This window comes from Colossoma macropomum, unplaced genomic scaffold (genome assembly GCF_904425465.1).
Source record: "Colossoma macropomum unplaced genomic scaffold, Colossoma_macropomum, whole genome shotgun sequence".
NCBI classification, from domain to species: Eukaryota; Metazoa; Chordata; class Actinopteri; order Characiformes; family Serrasalmidae; genus Colossoma; species Colossoma macropomum.
The window spans coordinates 1,126,828-1,146,966 of NW_023496020.1; the positions used below are offsets into that span (position 1 = coordinate 1,126,828).

A 20,139-nucleotide genomic window follows, 5' to 3' on the forward strand; every position below is an offset into this window, starting at 1 on the left:
CATTTTAAAAATTAATATTACAAGAAGTGCTGAGATATATGTGACACAGTGAGCTGGTTCATGTTTGCCAGCTGGTATAAACAGTAAATGGAGGAAATTGTTTAGAAATGTAATGTAATGTTATTTAGCATTAACAATAACTTTTAGCTAGCTTAATTCCGAAGCCCTTCTCAGTTCATGTAACATATTAGCAGATGAGGTGATGGCAGAACAATATACGCACATCTTATGCTCACTTTGTAAAACATATCCCTAAATGACCTCTGAACTTGAATATGTGTGGTGGGCCTCCCGCTCCCCTGTTTATAAGCAGTCTTTCAGCCACTGCTCTTCGTAACATCCTGGCACATTTAACTGCTTCACCATTTAACATGGAGCGGAAAATGAATTGTTTCTGTTGTTTTCAAATAGGACAGAAAAATTTAAATAATAAATAAGACAGGACACTAGTCTTTTATAGTCATCAGGGGCATCACTACAGATTTATGGATCCTTACTTAAGGGAAGAACTGGGGGGCATGCCCAACCAAGTAAAATAAAAAAAAAGTCCTCCAGAGTGTCTGTTTATCATGATTGTTCAGAGAAGCAATAGGTGACCTTCAAAATATGGCTATTCATGTTAGTATAAGTCACAGATCTAATAATTTAAATGCTGTCCTTCAACTTCCGGCAGACACCGATCAACTAAAGGTACTGAAGTCCAGCAGTGCTCTCTCTCCTCTCTCTTAGACAAACTAGAGCTCCTAAAATTTCATTCACATACACAGACTATGCACTTGCTCCTGATCAGACCTGCTCCTTCAGCCCTGTCAGTCTCCTTCAGCTTCTTTCTTATCCTGTCCTCTCCTGGTTCTGGTAACACACTGTTTTATTAAACTCGGATTTACAAGAACCTGAGGCTTAGACCAATCAGTTCACATTTTTTTATTTGAAATAAAAAAATCGTATTGTCAAAAAAGGTTAAATTCAGCTGACACTTACTGGTTAAGGACAAAATGAAAGCTGCGTTCAAACACAGGCAAAAATTGGTTCATGATCCTTCATGATCTTCAGTTATCCTAGACCTCTTCCCTCAATTTCTTGATACATCTGGCTTGGTAAGAATAACTGTAAAGTCCATGTATTAAATTGTACAATTTAAAGTGAATTAAAAAAAAATTGTTGCATTTTAGATTTACCAGGATTTCACAATACTGCTTGGAGAGGCAGGTCCCAAAATGGCGACCAATATTCAAACCCAAGATAATTGCTGAATGCAGAATCTACTCACTAATTAACATGTTGTTGTCCATCTTACATCAGCACTACAAGAATGAGATTATGTTAAAAGCCTTTATATTTATGTATTAAACTTCCATAAACGTGTTGAATGTTTGCTGTTTCTTGAAAGTAAATGTTGTGTTATGTATTTTTAATACATGGCTTCTATCCTCTTTCCTCTACATCTCCTACACTCCAACATCGAAAGGCAAGAAAATGAAGAGATCAGCGCATCTGAAGCTGAGCACTGCCTGGTGAAGTTCATGAGGGTATGTTGTATGATAAATCAGTTCTGTTTGTGTTAGTGTTGCTCAATATATTGAAAGTTCAATACTTTTTTCCATACAGAGTGAGAAACAATTAAACGCTCTATCTTATAGTACTCCTTATTTCAGAACATAGTGAATGTTTAAATGTAGTCATTTGATTTAACATTTGAAGATGTGTTTGTAGAGAGACTACATTTGAAAAAAATATGTTAACTAAATTTTCAAGCAAAGAAGTACGAGCTGTCCAGATACATGCCGTAATTTTCTCCACAGTGTCTTTTTGGTCTTGAGTATCTAAGTTTTTATAATGTTACGTGTCCGGCCTGGATAAGGGGTGTCTGGCCGGTGTTTTTCCTCTCTCTCTCTCTCTCTCTCTCTTGCTCGCTCGTTCATTCTCTCTCTTTCCCTCTCTATTCCGTATGTCTCCTCCCTCGTTTACTCCCTATCTCTGCTACAGGTTGGCTGCAGTGTCAGTCGTCAGTAGAGGCTTGACGCGAACCACTTGGGGGCGAACGCCAACCCATGTATTTATGTTATGCCATGGGGAAGACTAGTGTAGATAGTTTTTTTTTGTTCTTGCTACTAGGTGAGGATTTCAATTAAAGAGCTAGGGTATTTTTTTTGTTTGTTTGTTTGTTTTGATTATTTCTTTCCTTTAGCGCCGTCCGGGTCCAGAATCCCTTTCTTTTTGACAGCAAGCATATTTGCCATTTTTGTAAATATTGTACATAGTATTGTTTTGGAGGTCTCACTCAAGTCATAACATGAATGTACTTTATCCTTTATCCCTAGCATATAGTAAATGAGAAAAAGAAGCTATCCTATTCGTGTCTTGTTCCTTCCTGGTTTGTGCTGCAAACATCACATCTAAACCATATGTTACTGGCCCATTATAAACTAGGCTTTCCTGTGGGGGTCATAACAATAACCATAATTTTCATAATGGTATCATAACCCTAGTGTGCTTCTTCAACATTGCTTACTATTCCACAAATTAAAGGTATTCTTTTTTCTGACTGTTAGTCTGTCTGCTTTTTCTATTTCTTTATGCCTTTCTTTGTATTTCAGATAAGAGTGAGCATGGTAGTCTTCCCTATGAAAAGTGGATCCGCACAGCCCTCTCTTTTTCTTTTTGGGGAAAAGAAGAGCAGCATCCAGAACTACTACAACTCCAAATCATAAAAAGTTTGGATGGTATGTTAAAATTAAAACTGAAAACAGTGATTTTGTATTTGAAAGCAATAAATTACTACATTTTTTGATGTTTTACCTTATGACTTTTTTTCAAAATAAACACTTATTTCAATTTTGATTCTTGCAACATATTTAAAAATACAATTTGGACAGTAAAGCTGGCTTTTCACTGGGAGAATTTATTTTAAAATGTTTTAATTTGGTCCCATTAAAAGTGTTTTGATTAGCAATCTAGAGGGTAGTGAAATGTTAAGTGATTTCTATATCAGCTGTTCGATTTTGCTGAGCCCACCATGGCAGACAAGGCGCAACCGCATCACACCAGCACTAGTATCTCACGTAACAGCACGACATTGAGTGAATTATTATTTATTATTATTAAGGATTCTAGGAGGTCATGACAACGTAGAGACAACGTAGTACTGATTACTTTGCTGTCTTGTCAAGGTTGTCACAACGTTGTCACAACCTCAGAGAAAGTTGTCAGACAGCGTTGTCACAACTTTCTGAGCAATTACATTTCAACGTCGTGACAACGTAGAGAGCACCAAGAAGACAACGTTGTGGGCACCAAAACAGTACGTTGTCACAACGTAACTGTGTTTGCAGGGAAAGCTTCATGGAGTTGAAGGCATGAAAAGGGATAAGGAGTGCTCTGTTTCTGCTTGACAGGTGGATAGCTTTAACTTATTTTTGCTGTTTTGCAGAACCAAAAGGTCAGTATTGTTTTGTCCCATTTGCTAATGTTTGTGATAGCAACATGTTAGCTTAATGGCAGCAATTGTAGCTACAGTTTGCTAACCCACAGCCCAGCTAACATTAGCTACATTACTTGCAGTGTGGTCGTTCCCTCTAACGCTATATCACAGTATTTGTCCATACAGCGTTTGTGAAGGGCCACAAAGATCTAAAAGAAACAAGTTTGCTAGCTCAGTGTCATAGGCCTTGGCAATGCGTGTCCATGAATATTGGGGGCAGAGCTTCTGAAGGAGAACTGAAGGGTGGGGTCTGTTTGATCATGACCCAGAATTGTGTACTGCATCTTTAACACCACCTTTCATTTATGGCAGTCATTCAAAGTGTTTTACACATTAACACAAAATAAAAAAATTAAATTAAAAACATTATTAAAATTTGACTTAAAACCGTAGATTTAAAAGAGAAGAAATTACAAATTCAATCGAAAATCAAATTAATTTATTATTAGCATAATAAAATGCTGCTACAGAAGAGCAACAACATTAGTTAATAGTCTCAGAAAGCGCCTGTCTGCGTGTACATCTAAAAATACTGATTTATTGCACTAAATACCTGTCAAACACAGAAATCTGCTCATATGCAGCTCCTAAACTGTAAAGACTGAAACAAGTAACATCAAAAACGAGTATGGATAGCATGAACTTAAGAGAAAAAGTGGAGGGATAAAAGGAAATGTGGGCTGTAGTAGAAATAACTGTCCACTACAATTCCTTCAGGTCTTTTATTGTGTATAGAAAAAAAGGACATTATACATTGAAGATATATTTTTATATATATTAAAAGCCCCAGTACAGCGAAATCAGTCATGTTTTATTAAGAAAAAACCCGCAAAATATGTTTTATAAAATGCCTGTTTTATACAAAAAGCCTACAATGCAAAATATAAGACAGTAAAATATCACTCGTTCTCTTTAAATTACTCTCTCCCTCTCTCCGCTCGCATCTTGTCTACAGAATTCATTTGAAGTGTTGCAGAGTATCTTATGCCAGCTTAGTGAAGCAACAGTCCTGCTGGGACTGAGCAGCAGAACATTACAGAACATCATAGAACATCACAGAACCTGTCAAAATCTCCACCTACACCAGATCACACCGTCGCTGTCATAACAAAGCCTCGTAACTACATTGGTTTCATGTTTTATTGTTTACGTTTTAATGTTGTTTGAAAACTCCAGCTGCTCTTCACACTGTGAAAACGTTCCATGATGAGTCGACTAACAGAGACGCCCAAAATACCTGGAATAAAAACGTGTTACATGAATCTCTAATTTCTCCTAAATCTTGTTACATTAATCCCTATTTTTTCTTAATTTGTTATTCTTAATTTTTTCCTGAATCATTAATCCCTAATTTCTCCTAAACCTTGTTAAATTAATCTCTGATTTCTCTTAAATTTTGGTACATTAATCTGTAATTTCTCCTGAGTCTTGTTACATTAATCCCTATTTTACATTAATCTCTAATTTCTCCTAAATCTTGTTATATTAATCTCTAATTTCTTCTAAAACTTGTTTCATAAATCTCTAATATTTTCTGAATCTTTTTACTTTAATCCCTAATTTCTCTTGAATCTTGTTACATTAATCTCTAATTTCTCCTAAATCTTGTTACATTAATTCATAATTTTGCCTAAATATTGTTACATTAATCCTTAATTTGTCCTAAATCTTGTTACATTAGTTCTTAATTTTGCCGTAATTTTGTTAAAATAATTCCTATTTTTTCTTAAATCTTATTACATTAATCCCTAATTGTTCCAGAATCTTGTTATATTAATCTCAATTTTTCCTACATCTTGTTATATTAATTCTTAATTTTTCCTAAACCTTATTAAATTCATCTCTGAATTTACTTAAATTTGGTACATTAATCTCTAATTTCTTTTAAAACTTGTTATATTAATCTCTAATTTCTTCTAAAACTTGTTTGATTAATCGCTAATATTTTCTGAATCTTGTTACTTTAATCCCTAATTTCCCTGAATATTGTTATATTAATTCTTAATTTATCCTGAATCTTGTTGCATTAATCCCTAATTTTTCCCAAATCTTGTTACATTAATCTCTAATTTCTTCTAAATCTTGTTTCATTAATCCCTAATTTCTCCTAAATCTTCTTACATTAACTCTGTCATTTTTTGTTAGGTTCAGTCTTACTTAATGCAGCTGTATTACAACATGTTAACATTTAACATTTTATTTACAACCTTTAGTGGAGCTCAGATGCAGACGTCACATGAAGAAACATGTTACATGATGAATTCATGTTACATGAAGAAAATGTCTTTGGTCACGTGACCCATCTCACCACCCACATGTGAAATACTGTTTTTTTTCTTCTCCTGTAAAGTTACAGGTTCTGTTATAACAGCGACGATGAGCTTGTTCCTCACCAGCCTTTCTGCACTGTTTCATACTGTGGACGTACAATATACACACTGCTATAGCTATACAGTCACACCAGAGGGCAGCAGAGCACCACCATCTCCGTTACAGTCATCCACTCCTCTCCATCACGCAGTGCTGTGTCCCAACTGTACACTAAACACTAACTCTGACTGGGATTTAGGAAAGTGTACTTACAAGTGCCAAAGCACTCAAAACATCTTGTATTCTCCACTGGAAACTTCAGAAAATGTGGCAGATGGCCAGCTGAGTGATAGCTAGCTATATGCTGGAGCCCGTGTGTAAGGTCAGTAAATAAATCTACAGAGCCTATTTGCTGTCTTACAATACAATATATATACTACATACAATATGCAGTTCACTTAAGTAGCTCCACCCTATTAAGTCCACTTCTTATATCTCACAGTGTTAGTGTTTGGTACAGAACTGGGACACAGCCCTGGCTTTGCAGGGTCAGTATTATGAGTAGAAGGTCAGCACGCTCTTGTGGTTTCCACGGACCAGTAGTGTCGGAGGGAGGTTTTTGGTCAGAGCTTCCAGCCAGGCCATGTACAGGTGGTCTGAAACTGAGCCTTTCCGGGCAATGGGCATACTCCTACAACACACACACATACACACACACAATATCAGTCTCTGACTCCTTCAGCACAGGGGAAAATCAGTGTTTAACTCTAATACCAGAAGCTGTGAACTGGTCTTTGGTCTTTATCATCAAAGTGATAGTTTGGAGAAAAAGTTACACAGACCCCCTCCCACCCCAAATGTAGTCAACACGTTTGCTGTCTGAAGTTTACTTCTTTAGTTTTAGCACTAGAGCTACAAGGCTAATGTAGCTAACAAGTAATGGAAGCTTATACCCCACCAATTAGCATAATGCTAACTGCATGCCTAAATCATCATACACTCGTCTCAAAATGTGTGGAGCTGTTCAGTAATCTCTAACAGATTTGATTATGAGTACAAGTGTGTATGATGGACATGTACAGGTGTGTATGGTGGGCGTGTACAGGTGTATATGGCAGGCATGTACAGGTATGTACAGATGTGTACGGTGGGCGTGTACAAGTTTATATGGTGGATGTGTAGAGGTGTTTATGGTAGGTGTGTGCATCAAGTTTATATGGTTGGAGTGTACAGGTTTATATGGTGGGCATAAACAGGTTTATATGGTGGATATAAACAGGTGTGTATGACGGGTGTGTATAAACAGGTTTATATGGTGGGTGTGTACAGGTTTATATGGTAGGATTGTACAGGTGTGTGTAGTGGGCGTGCACAGGTTTATATGGTGGGCGTGTACAAGTGTGTGTGGCGGGTGTGTATAGGTGTATATGATGGGTGTGCACAGGTTTATATGGTGGGATTGTACAGGTGTGTGTAGTGGGCGTGCACAGGTTTATATGGTGGGCGTGTATAGTTTTATATGGTGGGCATGTACAAGTGTGTGTGGCGGGTGTGTATAGGTGTATATGGTGGGCGTGTACAGGTTTATACGGTAGGCATGTACAGGTGTGTGTGGTGGGTGTTTATAGGTGTATATGGTGGGCATGTACAGGTGTGTGTGGTGGGTGTGTATAGGTGTATATGGTGGGCATGTACAGGTGTGTGTGGCGGGTGTGTATAGGTGTATATGATGGGCATGTACAGGTGTGTGTGGTGGGTGTGTATAGGTGTATATGGTGGGCATGTACAGGTGTGTGTGGTGGGTGTTTATAGGTGTATATGGTGGGCATGTACAGGTGTGTGTGGTGGGTGTTTATAGGTGTATATGGTGGGCATGTACAGGTGTGTGTGGTGGGTGTGTATAGGTGTATATGGTGGGCGTGTGCAGGTGTGTATAGAGGGTGTGTACAGGTTTATATGGTAGGCATCTACAGGTGTGTGTGGCGGGTGTGCATAGGTTTATATGGTGGGCATGTACAGGTGTGTGTGGCGGGTGTGTATAGGTGTATATGATGGGCGTGTACAGGTTTATATGGTAGGCATGTACAGGTGTGTGTGGTGGGTGTTTATAGGTGTATATGGTGGGCAAGTACAGGTGTGTGGTGGGTGTGTATAGGTGTATATGGTGGGCATGTACAGGTGTGTGTGGCGGGTGTGTATAGGTGTATATGATGGGCATGTACAGGTGTGTGTGGTGGGTGTTTATAGGTGTATATGGTGGGCATGTACAGGTGTGTGTGGTGGGTGTTTATAGGTGTATATGGTGGGCATGTACAGGTGTGTGTGGTGGGTGTGTATAGGTGTATATGGTGGGCATATACAGGTGTGTGTGGTGGGTGTGTATAGGTGTATATGGTGGGCATGCACAGGTGTGTGTGGTGGGTGTGTATAGGTGTATATGGTGGGCATGTACAGGTGCAGCAGGTGTTTTTTACTCACACTATGATGAGTTTAGCTGCTCTGGAGCTTTCCTGCAGCAGCTCATTCAGCCGTACCTGCAGATTTGTCTACAAGGAGAAAGCACACCACGTTCATTCAATCATTCATTCATTTATTAAATCATTTATTCATTGTTTAATCCATTTATCCAGCCAACCGTCAGTGTATTTCTATATCCATGCATTCATTCCTTCATTCATTAATGAATAATCCACTTTTCCATCCAACCATTTATTAATTTATCAATTTATCAATGTACTCATGTATTCATGAATCCCTTAGTTCATTCATTCATTTAAATATCTATCCATCCAGCAATTGATTTATTTATTGTCTTTTTTTTGATTAGTTATTTGTTTCTACCTTCTCATCAAAGTGGTCCAGTTCAGCATCAGTGATCTTCCAGGGATGTTCTTTCCTCAGAGCTTCTGCCTGAGTCGTGTCCTTCGAGCCCTCGTGCAGACGGAACGGCTCGATCATGTCCTCAAACAGCCTCCAGCTGACAAAAGGAACACAAACACCAGGTGAGATATACAGAACATAATTCATAGTACCTTATTCAAATTAACTGTATACTGAGTGCAATGTGGTTACTTTTCTGCAGTCGGGCGGATATGAAGGTCAGAGATGACGTTGATATTGGTGCACTTAATCCTGAACTTCTTCAGCAGAGACTCCATTCTGAAACAGACAGACCCTGAGTTTGGTGGGTGTGTACAGGTGTGGATGGTGGCTGTGTACACTCCCTTAACACTGGGCCTCATTCACCAACCGTTCTTAAGAAAACAGTTGTTCTTAAAACCCACATATGCAGTTTCCACGAAGATTCTGATTCATTTACCAATGTTTTCTTGTTTGAGATTTGTTCTTAGGTAACAACAGAATCTACACACACTCGAGCACAAAGGTGAGAACAGTTCTGTAGTTTAAGAACATGTCATGAATCTGACGTAGGCTTTTTCTTAGGACTTTTCTCAAGAACACATTTAAGAAAAGAACTTGATAAGATATTGGTGTGTGAGGTCCAGTGTTTGTATTTGCTTGATTATTACAGTACAGCTTTAGCCATTTTTTCCATGTAAAGTATGTTAAACAACATTCCGCAAAGTTTAGCCCAGATCACAGCCTTCAAACCGGTGGGTCACAAGTTCATGCATGCAGAGACATTGAAGCTCATGATCAAGTGTTCAGAAATATTGACATTTATACTAATTAAAATAAAAACAAATGATGGAACCCATAATATTAATGTATTTGCCATGACAAACTCATATCACCATTGAAACACATATCATATCACCTTGAGGCTGAATCTTTAGCATTAGCTAGAAAGTAGTTGCTAAGTTAGCCTAGCCAGTTTTAAACAAAGAAAAAAATACAGTTGTGTGGGTTCACATACTCTTCTTTGTCCTGCTCTATGCGTTCCGGCTGTCCAGCGACGAAAATACGCAACTTACAGTCTTTCCACTTCTTCCTCGTGGTCAGAATGTATGGCAGCAGCAGAGTTAAACCTGTGAACAGTTACAATACACAGAAATTACAACAGCAGCACGGAGATTACAACACTAGCACTGAAATGACAAAACTAGCAGAGAGATTTCCCAGCAGCACAGAGATTACACAACAGCACAGAGATTACACAACAGCACAGAGATTACAACATTAGCGCAGAGATTACACAGCAGCATGTAGCACGCAGAAGCAGAAAGATCATATGGCAGAAGAGATCACAATATCAGCACAGAGGTTACACAGCAGCATAGAGGTTACAACACCAGTACAGAGATTACACCAACAAAGAAATTACTTGGCAGCACAGAGATTACAACACCAACAAAGAGATTACACAACAGACAATATCGGCAGAGTTTACACAGCAGCACAAACATTAGACTGCATCATACACATTACATTATCAGCACAGAGATTACAGAACCAGCACAGAGATTATAACACAGATGTACCTCCATCATCAAACAGCCACCAAACGTCGATGGTGCCTTTGCCTTGCTTCTTCTTAAACTGGGAGCTGGCCTCCACCAGGCGCTGATTAATCTTCGCCACGTCAGAGGTGTGAGGAACCTCCGCTGGGGCTAGAGAGAGAGAGAGAGAGAGAGCGAAAGAGAACATAAGTGCACAGGTGCAGTCAAAGGTTTGAACACATCCACTTGTGGCTAATATGATAGAAGTGGAATAATAAGTTTTTTGTTGACTATTACTTGTTAGCTACATTAGCTTTGTAGCTCAAAAACTAAAGAAGTAACCTTCAGACACCACCCTTTCATTAAATTTCCAGTCAAAACGGTCATTAAGTACATTTCATTCTCCAGAGAAATGTCTGAGGAGATCAGTTATAAGATAATCCACTTGCATACTGAAAGAGAAAGTCAAAGTAAAAAAAAAACAGGAGTTTTTGGGTCTCCTAACAACCACCTGGAAGACCTGGTAGACACCAAAACTGTCCCCATCAGATTAACAGCACTTAAAGCTTTCATCTTTGAGAGAGAGGAGGAAATCAAGCTGCTTCAGATCTGAAAACATCCACAGGTGTTTCTGTCCATCCTTCCACTGTGAGAAGACGACTCAGCGCTATGGGTCTGAAGGTGTTTGATTACTAAAAAAAATGATCAACCAACTTCCAAGACTGAACTTTGGAGGTGTGTCTGCAGATTTCTTTGAGACACTGAAAGTGAGTCTCCTGTAAATAGTCGAAGCTGGATTAAAGGTAATGGTGAGACACTGAACACTCACAGAGCTGATATTAATGGCTTAATGGCTGTTTTGACTGAATATGAAATAAATGAGGGGTCTGTTAAAAATAATCAGTAAATACTAAAATCTGAACCTGTTGGCCTCTGTGAGTCTAAACACAAAGTGTAATGATACTGAGTGTTGAGAGTTTGTCCTCCCACTGCTGTTCTTCAGTAACTTCAGTGTGAACGTGTATGGTTTGAGTGGACAGTGTGTTTGTGTGTGTGAGTGTTCTGCCAGGTTCTGCTCTGTCTGGAGAACGCTGCTCTGAGCTCCAGTCCAAAAACCCCCGGCATGATGAGAGTGAGTGCGTTATTAGATTACAGCAGCACAGATGCTTCACAGAGAGACTTTAATTGGATTTTATTGTAATGGCTGGAGTCTTTCATCCTTTGACAGATATGCTTAAAATATATATAATAATAAAAATAAAATACAACCCCCCTCAAACAGAAAGAACACTAAGCCACTTCAGTTTCATTTGACATAAGTTTTCTGTAGCCCAAAAGCACTTAACTGTTCTACAAGCCATACACACACACACACACACACACACACACACACAATAATACACTCCTTTGACCGTCTTGATATTAACCTCATTTAACTATTAATATCATTTAACACTGGTGTCACCAGGGTTGTCACACTGAGACTAAGGCCCAATCCCATTTCTTATTTTTACCCCTACCCCTTGTTTTCGAGTGTGAGTTACAAGAGGTAGTGGTTGAAATGTTCCCTATGAAACGGGACCCTCAGGTAAAAAAGAACATTATTCAAAATTCAGCAACCTCACTGCTGGGCTTTAGTTACATTTAGGACATCATATTCAAAAAGGGACATTATTTATCATCACCCACCCCTAATTCTTCAGTGATATGAAGCTAGAGTCAGTTATTTGCCAGCTTCTTGTTCAAATTTTCCCATTTCACCTTAAATGGTGCAGCAGTTACATTCTGGCACTTCAGACATTAAACTGCTGGACTATTTAAGGTGGAATGGGAAATTTAGTGAGTCAATGAGTCCTTGGGCAAGACTCCTAACAATACCTTTGCCTACCTGTGTAAAATGATTAAACTGAAAGTTGCTCTGGATAACAGCGTCTGCCAAATGCCGTAAAATGTAAATCTCTTTACAGTGAGCTGGGGCTGAGATGGCAGCACAAAAATGATTAAAGAGTTTTCCTCACGTTCATCAAGTAAGACTTTGATGCAGTTGTAAACCACTTTAAAACATTCAAAATGTAGCACTCAAATAGAGCATTAACATATTTGTTTTAGCCTATTCAGTCTACAGCAGTTTAGCCCAGCCCATTCATGTGAAGCGACAATTAATCTTTCTATCCATCTGTCTTTCTGTCTGTCTATCTGTCTGTCTCCTTCTACCTATCTATCTATCTATCTATCTATCTATCTATCTATCTATCTATCTATCTGTACTCTTTGAGCACTTTATTAGGAACACTACACTAATACTGGTAGGGCCTCCCTTTACTCTCAAAACAGCCTCAGTTCATGGCATGGATTCCACAAGTTGTTGTAAACACAAGGTTCTGCATCATGTTGACATGATTGCATCACACAGTTCCTGCAGATTTTTCAGGTGCACGTTCATGCTGCGAATCACCCGTTCTACCACATCCCAAAGATGTTCTATTGGATTCATTTCCAGTGACTATAAAGACCACTGAAGTACACTGAACTCACTGTCATGTTCATGAAACCAGTTTGAGCTACCTTTGCTTTGTGACATGGTGCATTATCATGCTGGAAGTAGCCATTAGAAGATGTTAAATTGTGGCCATGAAGGGATGGACATGGTCAGCAACAACACTCAAACCTCCACCAGCCTGGACTGCTGACACAAGGCAGGCTGGGTCCATGGTTTCATGCTATTGGAGCCAAATTCTGACCCAACTATCTGTGGGCCTCAGCAGGAACTGAGATTTATCAGACCAGGCTACGTTTTTCAGTCTTCAACTGTCCAGTTTTGGTAGGCCTGTGCCCACTGCAGCCTTAGCTTTCTGTTCTTAGCTGACGGAGGTGCAACCCCACATGATCTTCTGCTGTTGTAGCCCATCCCCCTCAAAATCGGATGTGTTATGCATTCTGTATTTTCTGCTCCCCGCAATCATACAGAGTGGTTACTGTAGTCTTTCTGTCAGCTTGAACCAGTCTGGCCATTCTCCAGTGACCTCTCTCATTAGCAAGGCATTTCCGTCCACAGAACTGACACTCACTGAATGTTTTTCCTTTATTGCTCCATTCTGAGTGACTCTAGAGATAAGTGTGAAAATCCCAGGAGATCAGCAGTTACAGATATTTTCGAACCAGCCCATCTGATACCAACAATAACACTACAGTCAAAATCACTGAGATCACATTTTTTTCCCCCTCATTTTGATGGTTATTGTGAACATTACCTGAAGCTGCTGCCTGAATCTGCATGACTTTATGTGCTGCACTGCTGCCACATGATTGGCTAAACAGATAATTGTATGAATGAGTGGGTGAACAGGCAGTCCTGATAAAGTGCTCAGTGAGTGTATTTACACAGCCATATATGGATGTTTTGTTTATCCTGCAGTGCTGCAGCAGTACCTCTGGTGGCCAGCACTTTTTGAGATGGTTTTCTGGCTCTTTTAAAAAAACCTTTTCCTCCCTCCTGGAATCCATTCTCCTCCATCTCCAGGGCCTGCTGCTCCAGAAGCATCCTCTCCATCTCCTCTACACACACACACACACACTTTTGTTATTATACAATGTCAGGACATGCGATCATATGTATGATCTATATGTAAGTATTTATTTGTAAATATAATATGTCCCATTATATTTCATACATGTAAATGCCTAATTCTATTCTAACAACCAAACAAAGTGATTTTTTTTATGCAGTGAGTCTTTACAAAGTGATTTGTGTTTTGTTACTCCTGTATGTTAGCCTTTTATCTCAGCATATTTTACAACATTTTCAGAACGTTTAGCTTTAATAAAGTAAAAAAACAAACAGCCATTGTTTTTCTTCAGAAGTCCACTTCTGGCTAGAGATCCTGTAAACACTTCTTTATGATTTATCAAAACCTGATATCTGATAAATGTTTTAAAGCTTTAATGGTTTGAAGTCACTCAATGGCCTTTATCAAAGCAGACCATGTGGAGGGTTCATAGTTGAGTCTTTATCTTCTGAGGTGGAATAATTACACAAGTGTTTACGATAGACAGCCATGAATAAGTGTGAAGTTTCCTCTTTTGTTTCTTTTATTCCTCTTTCGTAACCCAATACATGATACATATGAAATTACTGTGTTTTTCATTCATACTAAATTGAATGGTGCAATATGTGGGTGCTGCTTTATTTTGATGGTTCCCTATAGATTATTTATAAATACTCAAATAGTGATGATTGTAAACAGAGTTAGGATTAGCTTTGTGTGTTTAGTTAAGTGTTAAAGGAGTTTCAGTTTAGTGGTGCAATGGTCCACCACTCAAATAATATCTAGACAGTGGTGGTCCTGTGGTGGTTCCCTTCCACCGAAATAGGGTAGAGGGGGGCTCATAAACTGTGCAGCAACAAAGGAGCTACAATCTGTAACTGTACACCTACACAGCGCACCTATATGGCAGGTGTTTCTGATAAAATGGCCTGTGAGTGTAGTTACCTTCAGCTGCAAGGATGTGGGAGATGTCCAGTCCCTGATTCAGTCTCAGCATCACTGTCCCGTACTCAAAATCAAACGCGTCACTGGACACAAGAGATACACAGGTGAATATTCATACATAAGTACATACATACATGTGTGTCAAAAGTTTGGGGAAATATTTACATGTGCAAAATAATCTCATAATTCAGTTCAGATTTTGACAATTCATACTTACAAGGATTTACCTTCATGAGTCACTTCGTAAACAGGTTTCTGATTTTTAATAATAATAAACTTGCCAAAGACGCACTCAAAGTTTATCCTTCTTGCTGCCATTGTCTTTCTGACACTGGTACACATTTATTCAGAGTTTAAATGGCTCCACATGGCATGTAATGCAAGCTGTAGCATTTTTTCTGGGCAGCTATTATCTGTCTGATTCTATTGTGTAGAAGTAAAAGAATGAAAGAAATCCGATTAGAGGTATACATGCACTTATTCAAACAGATTATTCAGCTATTCTCCAATTTCTGGCCTCTGGGTTTATTCCTAAGGCAGCACTGTCGCTAATGCTTACACAAACAAACATTTACACAAAGAAGCCTGATTAGGCTTGAATCCTATGGAACCAAATGTCTTGCTGGCGTTCCGTTCTAAGAATTTGGCAACTTGCTTAAATCTGCTGCCAGACGAGTTATGGCATGCGTCCAAGCTGGTCAGCTTGTAGAACAGAAGCTGTCTGAGAGCTACTTTGCTTCCTATCACTGTATAAAACATGTACAGTGTCATCTCTGCTTGGCAGAAGTTTGTAGAAAAGAGTTTCTGATGCTGTTTTAATGTACATTTATTTTAGCATCTCTTCATAAGCTCTGAATCTGTAATTATAGAATGGCTAATTTGGGTTTAAGATGTTTGAAGTCATTAGAAAATACTCCATATACTCATCTGACTGCTACACATCTGCTGTTAGAGGGATTTTACTCTGCTCTGCATCGTGTAAAATCACAGTAACACAGGACGTCTCAGGCTTATTGCTCTAATGTCACAAGACAAGAATAAAACCAGTGAGAGAACAGCACAATGCAGAAAGCTCAGTGGACATTATCACAGTAATTGTACGTCATAAAATCTGCCCAATCAGCTGTGATGTTTCAATGTTAAATATGTCAGTTTGAATGCTAATCAAACCAGAACTGAAATGCAACAATGGATCACTTTCTGCTTTGGTCTGGACCAAAAGAAGCCAAATACAAGTATATATTGCACCCTTATGCTCCTGTTCATGTTGGTCAGAAATGCAGATCACATTCTTAACCTATCACATAAATGCAGCAACAGTGCTGAGAAATTACGTGATTAAAGGAGAAGAGCAGCTTAAAGGCCACTTAAAGGGTTAATATGGTCAGTTATATTAAAGCCACAAAGAAAACATGATTATTTGTATTAGACCATTTTAAAGGCTGGGTGTCATGAAACTTCAGACGGCCCGAGTTTGTGTGACGTACTGTAGCACTCCAACGTATTCCTCCACGTCTGCAGTGTCTGCGTTCCTCCAGTCTCGTTTGAACCCCAGCATCAGCGTGTTGGGCCTGAGCCGCCCCAGCCCTGAAGCCTGCAGCACAAACAGGAACAAGTCCATTAGAGACACCACAATACCGCTTTTCCTTTTTTAGATTCGAATTTTGGAGTTCTTATAGAACATTCCTTTGTGTCTAATACATGCTATACGCCAGATTAGCACACATTGGAAAAATATGTGCGCACCTTTGGTGAAAGCATGGCTGAAAGAGTTATCTTCATGCTTAATTTTTGGAAAGAATAACTTGCACAATAAAAACATAAAATTGAGATAAACATAGATAATGTTTTTATAACATAGACATGTTTTTATTTATCTATTTACTCTATTATTATCATTAGAACCATAATTGTTATTATTATTATTTTATTTAAATGTAAAAATTAATGACACTTTGTTTAATGATTTTGCATCCATAGATTATGGGACAGCTGTACATTTTGAGCTAATGTTTTATGTCATGAGATGGTGGGAAGGTTGGAGAAGGGGTGAGATGTTTAGTTATAATCTGACTTAAACATACAAAACTTTAATAAATATTCATAAATATTAATAAATATAAGTTAAAAATAAGCAAGAAAAATTATGTAAAAGGTTTGTTTACATAAAAAGTACCAAATGACATCAGTACTACAGTGTCATTAAATACCAAATTTCAACACCTAAATATCTGTAAGCCAATAAGCATGCTTCTTCCAAAATCTAGACTGCGGATTGGCTGCCTAAATTAAATTCTTCTGTTTTTTACTCTAGCCATTTTTAAATAACTTCACTTAAGCCAATTAAAAGACCATGCATCAACTCAGGGAAACTCTTTCATAAAAAAACAACAGATTCAGCTATTTTACTTATAGTACAAATAGTTCAATTATTTAAAATGAAAGAATTGTAAATCTATAATACTTAGGTTGTGGCTTCTCTTATCTTAGTGTCAGGCTACATGTGGCTACTGTTGTTGGTGAACTACTTTGCTTTGCTTTGTTACACTACAGGCAATTCTGTGATACATCAAGCTAAAGAATCTACAGAGTCAATTTGGATTTCATTCTTTGTCCCCCTCTAATATCCAATCAGACATTTTCTGCTGGCATGTCAGCCCAGTACTGATACTGGATATCATACTGGTGCCATCTCCACATGTGATATCTCTCTTTATGGTGCCCTAAAACAGCCACTGTTGTTATTTCAGTTTACACTCTTTATCCTGCTTTATTGTACAGGCTGTCGGCCAGCAGCAGCTCTAATCTCACTTCAGTCTGAAGTCCTGACGCGCCTGTATCTCTGCTGATAGCACTAGTGACCTTATTAGCAGGTGTTAACCTCTTTCCATAGGGTTAGAGTTCTATTGTGCAGTAACCGTGTACGTTTTGATTGAAGTGGAATAGCAGACAAAGTCTGACCTTGATTATTCTGCAGGAAAGTCTGTCTGATCTGCAGTGCAATATTCTACAGAAAGGTCGGTCTGATCTGCAGTGCAGTATAGTATTCTACAGTAAAGTCTGTTTGATCTGCAGCACAGTATTCAACAATAAAGTGTGTCTGATCTGCAGTGCAGTATAGTATTCTACAGTGAAGTCTGTCTGATCAGCAATGTAGTATTCTACAGTAAAGTCTGTCTGATCTACAGTACAGTTTAGTAATGTACAGAAAAGACTGTCTGATCTGCAGTGCAGTATAGTATTCTACAGTAAAGACTGTCTGATCTACAGTGCAGTATAGTATTCTACAGTAAAGTCTGTCTGATCTGCAGTGCAATATAGCATTCTACACTAACGTCTGTCTGATCTGCTGTGCAGCACAGTATTCTACACTAAAGTCTGTCCGATCTGCAGTGCAGTATTCTATAGTAATGTCTGTCTGATCTGCTGTGCAGTATTCTACAGTAAAGTCTGTCTGATCTGCAGTACAGTATTTTTCTACAGTAAAGTCTGTCTGATCTGCAGTGCAGTATTCTACAATAAAGTCTGTCTGATCTGCAGTGCAGTATAGTATTATAGAGTAAAGTCTGTCTGATCTGCAGTGCAGTATTTTTTTTACAGTAAAGTCTGTCTAATCTGCAGTGTAGTATTCTACAGTAAAGTCTGTCTGATCTGCAGTGCAGTATTTTTTTTACAGTAAAGTCTGTCTAATCTGCAGTGTAGTATTCTACAGTAAAGTCTGTCTGATCTGCAGTGCAGTATTTTTTCTACAATAAGGTCTGTCTGATTCTGCAGTCCAGTGTAGTATTCTACAGAAAAGTCTGCCTGATCTACAGTACAGCAAACATTCTACAGTAATGTCTGTCTGATCTACAGAACAGGATGTTTAGTATTTTACTATTTTCCAGAGTTTGTGATCTGATCTACAGTCCATTGTTCTGACCTGCAGTAGACTCGCTGCTCCTTCTCTGAAGGTCTCGGATGCAACAGCGGCGTAGAATGCTTTCCTCTTCTGCTGATTCAGCCACACCTGATTCTGCTCCATGCACATGCTTATCTCCTGCTGCCGCTCCAGTCGCGGACCCTGCAACACCAGAACACACATTCACACACTCAGATACAAGAAAACACTCCCTTACAGAGGCTCTGTGGTCAGAAAGTGATCAATAGTGAAGGGCTAACACGAACTTCAGCGGATGAGCTACAGTCTCTAACTGTACACCAGCAAGGTGGAGTTATACATCTGGTCAGCGGTGGTCCTATGGTGGTCTCTTTCCATTTATGGGGTTAGAAGGGGTGGTGATAGGAACCAGATGTCCACCTCTAAAAGCTCCCTCACAGAAAGTTTTTACATGAAGTGGTTATTAATGCACTGCCTGACGTCTGAGATGTTGTTATGATAGTTCTGAGTACTTAAGTTCCAATCATGGTGGAGGGATACATGCAGGGCGTTGTGATGCAAAACAGTCCCAAGACAACTTATTATTTCAGATTTTCCACTATTTTTCCATCATTAACATTCCGTACAAAACTCAGAAGACACGTGTAGGTTCACTGGTGGTTGTGGATAGTAAATAAAATGTCTATATCTGTGTTGTAGTCATGGTGACCCCTGGTTCCTATCACCACCACTGTAAAGAAATCTGAACCATTTCACACCAAACCACTCCAAATCACTCTGTTTACATCTGAAACACTGAATTATGGGGGAATTTTATAAAATTGGTGGAATTCCCCTTTATAGTCTGGCCATAGTCAACGGATTTAGCCTTTTTGGGCTAACTCTGACTCATTTACAGTGGATACTGATGATTAATAGGTACTGAATAATTTATTAGTCCCGACAAATAAATTATGAGAATATATACAAGGTGACAATAAACTGGCAACTCAGTTTAAATAGATGTACAGATGCAAGCATTTAATGAGAAATAAACAAATAAAATACTAATAAAACCCTGAGCAACTTCAAACTGACTCGATACTCAATTGAGTCCTCACCACAAACACTTCACAGGTGACGCAGAGGCCGTAGTTTTTGGTGAAGGAGTGCGCCAGGTCCAGCAGAGCCGGCCTTGTTTTAGGAGCTCCGGTCAGAACGATGCACTGAGGCCTGAGGGACGAATTTACAGCGTCATAAACACAAAACAAACCTGTATCACCAGCTTACATCAGATTTTCTCCTACAGAGCCTGAGCTTATCTCAGACTCCACAGAACAACAGAACACATTCACTTATTATAAACAACATTATCTCAGACCACAGCAGTGTGAGATTACACTGAGATTACATGGGAGAACACAGGAACACATGGATCAACTAAAACTCAGACTTGAAAACTAAACTTCAGTTTAAAAACTTAGGTGCTAAAAAGGATTCTTCATAGGAATTCCTTTGAAGAACCAACTTTGGTTCCCTAAAACACCTTTTAATGGAGGGTTTTAAGGCCTTGTTCAGACAGGAAGCTCAAAGCCGATA

The 20,139-nt window shown here is 38.8% G+C and overlaps 1 protein-coding gene across 1 annotated transcript in view; it reads right to left on the reverse strand.

The window, feature by feature from the left end:
- Window positions 1-5,818: 5,818 nt before the first annotated feature.
- Window positions 5,819-20,139, reverse strand: part of slc12a1 (solute carrier family 12 member 1) — a 43,415-nt gene continuing 29,094 nt past the window's right edge. Inside the window, exons 16-26 of the mRNA XM_036564549.1 lie at window positions 19,662-19,773; window positions 18,604-18,744; window positions 16,169-16,275; window positions 14,682-14,764; window positions 13,621-13,746; window positions 10,234-10,362; window positions 9,669-9,780; window positions 8,864-8,950; window positions 8,633-8,768; window positions 8,270-8,337; window positions 5,819-6,482 (exon numbers count right to left, since the gene is read on the reverse strand). Of these exons, the coding sequence (XP_036420442.1) occupies window positions 6,347-6,482; window positions 8,270-8,337; window positions 8,633-8,768; window positions 8,864-8,950; window positions 9,669-9,780; window positions 10,234-10,362; window positions 13,621-13,746; window positions 14,682-14,764; window positions 16,169-16,275; window positions 18,604-18,744; window positions 19,662-19,773 (1,237 nt within the window). The 3' untranslated portion in view covers window positions 5,819-6,346. The remainder of the gene's footprint in view (window positions 6,483-8,269; window positions 8,338-8,632; window positions 8,769-8,863; window positions 8,951-9,668; window positions 9,781-10,233; window positions 10,363-13,620; window positions 13,747-14,681; window positions 14,765-16,168; window positions 16,276-18,603; window positions 18,745-19,661; window positions 19,774-20,139) is intronic.